This window comes from Lethenteron reissneri, chromosome 62 (assembly GCF_015708825.2).
Source record: "Lethenteron reissneri isolate LAM-NWPU_2019-01 chromosome 62, ASM1570882v1, whole genome shotgun sequence".
In the NCBI taxonomy this organism is placed as follows: domain Eukaryota; kingdom Metazoa; phylum Chordata; class Hyperoartia; order Petromyzontiformes; family Petromyzontidae; genus Lethenteron; species Lethenteron reissneri.
The window spans coordinates 596,470-605,561 of NC_083840.1; the positions used below are offsets into that span (position 1 = coordinate 596,470).

The 9,092-nt window shown below is 47.3% G+C and overlaps 1 protein-coding gene across 3 annotated transcripts in view; it reads right to left on the minus strand.

The window, feature by feature from the left end:
* Positions 1 to 7,009, minus strand: part of LOC133358597 (solute carrier family 2, facilitated glucose transporter member 5-like) — a 65,777-nt gene extending 58,768 nt beyond the window's left edge. Inside the window, exons 1-3 of one of the 3 annotated variants that reach the window (XM_061576965.1) lie at positions 6,852 to 7,009; positions 2,118 to 2,192; positions 1,498 to 1,596 (exon numbers count right to left, since the gene is read on the minus strand). In XM_061576965.1, coding sequence (XP_061432949.1) covers positions 1,498 to 1,596; positions 2,118 to 2,150 — 132 coding nt within the window. In that variant the 5' untranslated portion in view covers positions 2,151 to 2,192; positions 6,852 to 7,009. Of the gene's footprint in view, positions 1 to 1,497; positions 1,597 to 2,117; positions 2,193 to 6,725 lie in introns of all 3 variants that reach the window. The other 2 variants (XM_061576967.1, XM_061576966.1) reach the window with 2 other exon arrangements.
* Between the last annotated feature and the right edge of the window lie 2,083 nt (positions 7,010 to 9,092).

Here is a 9,092-nt window from a genome sequence, read left to right on the forward strand (position 1 = left end):
TCTGAGAGAGAGTCCTTTATTACATATATATGACGTCTCCTGCCTAAGCCCCGCTCCCCTAGCAGGATATATAATGTCGTTAAACTGTGCTGGTAATCTATGTGTTGCTCTTTGCATCTCTCAATGTAATTGTAAGGGTGCATCTCCTGCACACTTCTATGTATGTGAACTATACGATTATAATTCTAGATTTGAAGCTTTCGTGACTACAAGGATTCATATTCTTAGGTTTTTTCGGTAAAGTCACGTAGGTAAAACATCAAAATTAATAAAAAATAAAATAAAACAAAAATCACGACGTTTCGGAGGCAACACAAGTCTCCGTCATCATGTGGGACCGTCACAGCCGGATTAGCTGCATCAAGGGTTATACACACAAACGATTATACACACAAACTAAACTCGGGATCACGATAACCGTTCTAAACATGATCTAATATGACCGAAGCTTTTGTGTAAAGTTGTGTTTCTGTTAGGGACTCACCATACACAAAAGACATTGACATTTTTTTGTTAGTTCCTTTTGTTGTTCAACATGAGAATTCAAGAGGCCAGGATGAGTCTCATTTGCAATAATGGCCCGGAACATTAGTCTTCCCTTAGGGGACCAACGATTGTTGCTGCTGTTTATACACCTGTAACGTCCTTGAAGGAGACTTCTTAGAGGCCACACGCTTTTATTCACCAATACTTACTACACCTAACACAAGGGGTATACGGTCCCCTTACCCGTTATCCTGAGGAGCTACAGACTCCGGACTTGCCGGCTATCTCCCCCGCTAGCCTAGCATCCTCCGGCTGGGGCCTAGGGGAGGCACACTGACCCGCCGCTGGTCCGGCGGGTCCCCGTCCTCTGGTCGCTCGAGACCTTCGCCCTCACAAGGGCAGGAAGGCTGGGAGCCAGGATCCTATCCAGGACCTATCTCCCCTGACCACTGGTTACACTGAGCCCCAGCCCTGACAAGGGCTGGAAGGCTTGGTCCAGGGTCTTCAGTCGACTTGGGTCTTCGTGTAGCAGAACTAACCAAGAGCTCTCAGCAGCTCCGGCTTTTATACCTATTCGTGGCCGGGTTAACCAATCCCCGGCCACCTCTTGGACCCCTCCGATTGGTCCTTCCCAATCTGGCGTTTGGATCCTACCTCACCCCCCATTTGACCCTAACTGTTTGATTGAGCGGGAAAACCTTGTTTACCAACTGCTCTCTCACAGCTTGCGAACAGCGAGTAGTTATCACCACTACACACCCAATTAAGTAATTTGTGGTGTAATTTTTTTAATTTGGCTAAATTTGACCCCTGATGCCTGGCAGACAATGTCCTAATCTTGTGAATGACGCCGCAGAATATTTAACATCCACGGCAAGTGAAGCAATGGCAACATATACACTATTATTAATAATCAGGGATATTGCTGGATTCGAACCGTGAACGTCTTCAACGCACCGCTGAGGCTGCGTCATTGATTAAAGGCGTTATTGCCCGAAACGAAATACGCACCTTGGTGGGGACGTTGATGAGGGAGAGGTTGAGCCCGTACTGGAAGCTGCCACCGAGCCCCGCAGCGACTGCCATGAGCAGGAGGCGGGGAGATGGAGTCTGGGCCATCGCCATTCAACCACACATGGGGAGGAGTAACCACGGCAGGTCAGAGGTCAAGGTGTAGCCCTGTGGGGTAAGTGGTGGCTCACGCCATTGTGTGACTACCACCGTCTTGAAGTTTCTGATGGTGGTGGTCATACTGATGATACTGATGATGATACTAATAATGCTGATGATCCGGATGATTCATAAGAGTTTTTTTGGGTTAGATTGCGAAAATATGTACTGTTAAACCCGCCATTACCCAACACAGCCAATTACTAAGTTTGTTACATAAACAAAACATGCAAATTAGTTACTTGTTCAGCACGCCAGTGTGTTATAGAGTAAACCCACAATATTTATAATTCGAGTTCGACGTTTTGCCGGTAATTGCAACTATCCTCATCAGGCAATAGCCAGAATGTGGAAAATTCCTCCTGTTTCAATCTTAAATAGAAGGGGTGAATTGGATAACGTCACTTGTGAGCCAATCAGGTGTGAAGACCAGAGGGGGATTAATGTAGCCATATCATTACCCGTTGCTTCGGAGTTTGCGTATTTGGCTCCATCGCTGCTGATAATGCTGACGATCACTATGAAGATTCCTCTACCTATATCAAACACACGGGGTGGAGTGTTGACACAATGGTTAGTGCACTGCGCCATGGACTGCAACGAAAACAACAACGGAGGGCAGGAGAAGCGACGCTCCCAAAAACGAGCGAAGTGCCATGCGGATACAAATCAGCGAGGTGGCACAGTGGGGGCCTAGATGGTGTAAATCTGTAATCTCAGCCAGTCAATCCACACATAACACCCGATGTCTGTCCCGTGACTTTTTCACACTTCATGTGATGGCCTCAAAGTGTACCTAGCCTGGCATAGGTGTTGTGGTGACATTACCACCACTGTTACCACTTCGTAGCGAATTTGTGTCTTTTGTCTTTGTTACATATTAGACAGAGAACAGTGTGGATCACGCCCCTCCCCCCGTAAGCATTTAACAGAATGTTGGGGCAAGTGCTGTTAGCGAGCACCTATGAAGGCTGGAACACCATACGAGGTGGTAAGTGCATGACAGTGGTAAGTGCGTTGCACTACGAACCCAGTGACCAGACTAATTAACAGTTGCGAGTATTTGAATCGGCCCTGGACCACCTCACCTAAGTGAATGCAGCTCTATTGCCTGGTGCTGTGTGTAAACATCAGCACTTGCGAGACAACAGTAGCCGGGAGTGGTGCTAGCCACCACCTCATGTGCCGTACCGCAGGGGTCTCCAACCTCCTGGCCGCGGACCGGTGCCGGTCTGTGTCCTGTTAGGAACCGGGCCACACAGCAGGAGGTGAGCGGTGAGTCCGCGTGTGGGCCGCCCATTATTTTATTTACCACTTTCTATCCGCGCCTCTTTCCCGCACTGCACACTTGTCTCAGTCACAGTTTTGGTAAGCCCACAAGCTAACCCTAGCCAAAATAAGTAAAAAAACAAACGTCGCTGGAGAGCTTCTTTGAAAAGGGGGAAAGACCCAATGATGACCCCCCCCGGTCCGTGAAAAAATTGTCTTCCACGAAACCGGTCCCTGGTGCAACATTTTTGGGGGCCGCTGCCGTACCTGACTTCATAGGTGCTCGCTAATAGCACTTGCCCAAACAGTCTGTTGAAGGCTATTTGGGGGATCTCGGTCTTAGTATGTGTGAGTGTGTGAAGGTCTCACAGTGCCCATGGATATAACACCACGTACTTCTAGTCATAACAATGATTAACGCATCAATGTATTACCGGTAACTTGGCAGTCATTGATTTTCACCATTCATTAGCCAATAAAATCGTTTGCACAAATGGCGCAACTCACAGCCCCTGTGTTAATTCATTGCTGGATGGATGAAGGACTAATTTGTTCGACCATACTTTGCCGTGCTGATCAGTGCAGATAAAAGGTGAAGGAGGCGTGGCGTTTCAATTTAAGATATAATTCCCAACTCATGTTAGCCGTTTGCGTGTGTGCATGAGTCGAGAATTGAAATCGTGTTTATTAACGACTTCGCCATCATTCGCAAAAAGACAAATACTCCCGCTATGGCCTTAATTGACTGTTGAGACGAGTACTTTTAGAGGGCACCAGTCTGGAATGGCACCCGAGGGGGTGGGTGGCCAGAATCACGCCAAGCCATCTTTATCTCCCCAACCCTGATGTTTTACACACAGCACCGGGTATTACACTGTGTAGCAAAAAATAAAATGTTACACAGTGTAATAAAAAATCATGTTCCTGGGTAGTAAGTGTTATTTTCCAATTGATTATGCCTCAAAAGTACAGAAAATGGCTATTATTCCCCACAAACTTTGCTTTTGTGACCAGGACACAAAAGCAAAGTTAATAATAAACTCCATTAATAACACTATGTAACAAATTTATTATTTTTTTATTCCTGGGTAGTAAGTGTTATTTCAAATAGCTTATGCCTCAAAAGTACAGAAAATCTTCTTGGTTCTTTCGGTAAAGTCACGTAGAAGGGAAGTAATACAATAATAGAAATAAAACATAATAAAATAATTCTCACGACGTTTCGGCCACAACGCAAGCAGCCGTCCTCAGGTGAAAACCAGGTCTGTCGAGGCGACAGCGTCTGAATGAAACAGCACCATGCTTGGAGCATATATTTAAGCTGGGTTGGAAGGGGGGGGAAAGGGCGCCTTGACCAAAGAATTTGCATATCAAGAGGAATTCAGCATATTTATGGGAAATGCAGGTATGTGATTAGTACTACTTATGCCCGTGCATTATGCAGGATTAGCAGCATCAAAGGGAGGGGATATGGGAATGCAGCTATGTGATTAGTACTACTTATGCCCGTGCATTATGCAGGATTAGCAGCATCAAAGGGAGGGGATAGGGGTAGCATTAATAAAGGGAAGGAGTGTTAATAGTATGTAGCTGCAGTAACTAAAACCACCACGTAAAAAGTATAAACTACATAGTATCATCAGTATACTAAATATACTCTACAATAAGCAGAGTTATTAACAGTAAGTAATACATTGCAATTCTACGTCGTAAAAAATATATGCTTCCATCTAAACTTTATTTTCTTATATCACACGAGTCTACACCGTACTATATACTGCCATAGACAAACCCAACATTAAATTATATACTGTATTGCTATAAACCACACTATACCTTATACATTGTAATATTACACTATGTATGATTGTACCCACCCTAATGTATATCACACTGCTGTATATTCACTATACAATTATGATACTATATATTACTTTGTACATTGTATTAATCATATAAATTTGATACTATTTGTTATTATACACTGTACCATTGACCGTCGTGTGAAAGACACTAAGAGGAAGCAACGAAATATGTCAATGGGAGAATAGGGAGAGGAAACTTGCAGCGGAGAAAATAATCCATTCCCTGCGGATAATACAATGCCAGTGAGCGGAACGCGGTCTGAAAGTCACCGTAAACGTGAACACAATCAGTTAAGATCCGTAATGGTTTATTACGTCCTTTCAATGATTGCTAAGCCAGAATCCATCTTCTCGGTTGAAGTTGTCTCTGTGTTTGTATATGTGGATCATCTCGTGAACGAATCTCTCATGGTAGCCAGATGGCTTGCAGAGAACCTCTGTCTTGGAGAAGTCAATATCATGTGAGCCCACTGATCACTGTTAGTGTAGTGACATAGAACGGTCACTACTGTGTCGGCCCGTACGAGGGCTGGGGGCCCCAAGGGGGTGCCTGGGGGGTCACGTGGTGGAGGGATCCGGACCTTCCCAGAGGTGGGGGAAGTGAGGCGTGTCCTGGGAAGGGAGGCGTGGCCTGGAGAGAGCCAGCCACGCCTGGGCGGAGCCGGCCACGCCAAAGCAGATATAAGCGTGGTGTGAACGCAGAGCGAGGCTGTTGTACTGTACTCCGAAGTGAAGACATCATCGGTCGTTAAGTCCCGGGTCGTCGTCCTGGGCCAGGCAGGCCGTTGCCTGCCTGGTCCAGTCTGTGTCGTGTTCCAGAGTGTTAGTGAGTTGAGGAAGGTGGTCACCACCTTATGTACAGTGTTATATTACTTACCGTTTAATAAATAGTGTTGCCTCCAAGCTGCGTGTGTGTGCACCTAATTCGAACCCACTACATTTGGTGTCTCTGTCACACACACACCCTCACACTGCGTCTCACGCACACACACTCTCACACTGTGTCTCTGTCACCCATACACTCTCACACTGTCTCACGCACACTCACACTCTGTCTCACGCACACACTCTCACACTGTGTCTCTGTCACCCATACACTCTCACACTTTGTCCCACGCACACACACACACTCTCACACTGTGTCTCACGCACACACACACTCTCACACGTGTCTCTATCACACACTCTCACACACTGTCTCTCTGTCACACACACACTCTCACACTGTGTCTCACGCACACCCACACACACACTCTCATACTCTGTCTCACACACACACTTTAACACCGTGTATCTGTCACACACACACTCTAACACCGTCTCTCTGTCACACACACACTCTCACACTCTGTCTCACGCACACACTCACACTCTGTTTCACGCACACACACACACACTCTCACACTCTGTCTTACACACACACACACTCTAACACCGTGTATCACACACACACTCTCCCATGTTGTGTCTCACGCACGCCCATCACACTCACACTCTGTCTCACGCACACACACTCTCACACCGTGTCTCTGTCACACACTCTCACACTGTATCTCATGCACTCCCACACACTCTCACACTGTGTCTCACGCACACACACACTCTTACACGTGTCTCTATCACACACTCTCACACACTGTCTCTCTGTCACACACACACTCTCATACTGTGTCTCACGCACACCCACACACACACTCTCACACTCTGTCTCACACACACACTTTAACACCGTGTATCTGTCACACACACACTCTCACACCGTGTCTCTGTCACACACTCTCACACTGTGTCTCACGCACACCCACACACTCTAACACCGTGTATCACACACACACACTCACACCGTGTCTCTGTCACACACTCTAACACCGTGTATCACACACACACTCTAACACCGTGTCTCTGTCTCACACTTTCCCACGCTGTGTCGCAAACCTGATTGTGTCCATGTTGCTCTATGTTTAGCCATGGCATGGAGGTGACCGCTGCAGCCACCACGGCACACACAGAAGAGCAGCAGCAGCGATTGCGGTTCCGCACTGAGTCCCATGACTCCCTTACCTCCTGTGCAGCCTCAACTCCTCACTCGCACACTCGGCTCGCGCAGCTGCTGCCAGTGCACTCTGAAGGCCACGGGAGCGAGGCGATGTAGCCCCCATATTAGGAAGTTGGCCATCAGTTAACGCCACACACACCCACGCCAGCCCTGGCTGGGCTTGCAATAGCAGAGGTCGCTGATTCGATTCGATCTCCCTGTGGCCGTTGAAAGTGATGCAAATGTATTAAATCGCTCCCCACGCCGCTTTTTCTCTCTATCCACCCATCAGTATCAATGGGTTACCACCACGGCCGTTCGGTTGCGGGAGCAAAGCAATTTCAGGGCTCATGTGGCATTGTTACGCGATGTATAGGGGCCCAGTCAGTCACAAGGGGGCCCCCAATCAACAGATAAACAAGTAAAACACGTACAATTTTTTTTTCATTTTTTATTCATTAAAATTACTTGCGTTCTACCATGATCAAGCCAGATTTAAACGCATCCTGGCTGTCATATCAATGGCGCCGTCCATAAATGACGTCACGCACCTAGGGTGAGGGGTCAGACATTTATGACGATGTGTGACGAGGGGGGGGGGTGATAAATGTAACGTCACATCAAAATGCATAACTTTAAATAAATATAAACAACACGTTCTACTTAATTAAATAGACTTTTAAATAAATGTTTTCTCCGACAACATCAGTACAGCGCCACATTAAATACGCGCTACAATGGCAATAGTTTAAAGCGATTTGAAGCATGTTTTATTTGGGGGGGGGCAGAGCATTGTGACGTCATATTTGAGGGGGTGGTTGACTTTTTGTGACGCCTTGTGACGAAGGGGGGGGGGGTCAAAAATCATCCAAAATCGCTTGATGTCATTTATGGACGGCCCCATAGAGTTGCGCGATCCACCCCCTTTGATGAAATCCTAAACCGATGGGGCCGGAATGAAATCAAGACGCACGGTAACTTAATTGTGAGTATTGTTACCTGTACATATGTCGTGAGTTCAACTGAGTCGCAGACGTATACTTGAAGGCAACACATTTATTTAACACCAACACACCGATGGTGGTGACCACCAGGCTAACTACACTAATTACAACGTAACTGGTGTAGTTAACCGGGTGGTGACCACCAGGCTAACTACACTAATCACAACAACCCTTGCTAGCTAGGCACATTAATGGTCAGGCTCAGCAGTCCCCCACAGGGATGCACGCTGTCTGTTCCGCTTCTCCCTCTATCAACCCCGGCCCAGAGCTTGCGCAAGCTCTGCAGGAAACTGTGAAACTCTCCGATGCGCGATACAAAAACACGGGCGGTTGGAAGTGTGGCCATGAGATTCGACAATCCCCCGACATGACTGCAACTCTCACCATCATCAAAGACAAATATCTCTCCTATAGCCTGAACAGACTGTTGTGACAAGCGCTTTTGGTGAGCACTGATGAAGGCCAGCATGACACACGAGGGGGTGGGTGGCCAGCACCACGCCCGGGCCGCCTTTGTCTCCCCAGTGACGATGTTTACACACCACACCAGATACTCATTTTAGGCTCAAGCGACCTAGGAGACTCAGGATCAGTTGAGATGATAGTCACTGGTGTTAGCCATGAGCAGGAATCGAACTCGAGTCACTGCACTTACTGCGACACCACCGCTCCCCACCACCACCATCACTATCAGCCATGGCATATCCACTGCAGCAGTGGACAGGCCATGGCTGACGGTGCGTAACACAATCCCGGATGGTCCATTACTGCTATTAACCAATTTAACTGGATTGTAATAAGGTGCTCCGGATAGTAAAACACCTCTACTGGATGATAATGAGACGCCCAATGAGGTTATACTTGTGTAGTGGGTTCAACTGAGTCACAGACGCACACTTGGAGGCAACACATTTATTAATACCAACACACGGGGTAACTGCCCCTTAACAGAATAACAACCGATGGTGGTGACCACCAGGCTAACTACACTAATTACGAGCTACTACGGACTGGACCACAGCTCGGGTCCAGGTCCACGTGTTGGAGACTCGGTAGAACGTAGACGAAGGTTTCTTCAGGATGAAAAACAGCAGCCGGTCCCTCTGGGGAACTCGGCTTATATTCTCTGCGGCGTGGCTGGCTCTGCCACCGGCCACGACAACCTTCCAGAACCAGTGGCGGCTCCTGCAAAATCTCTCAGGGGGGGCAAATTAACAGCTTAAGCATGTAAAGGCAACTTCACTTCTTTAATATTAATGAAAA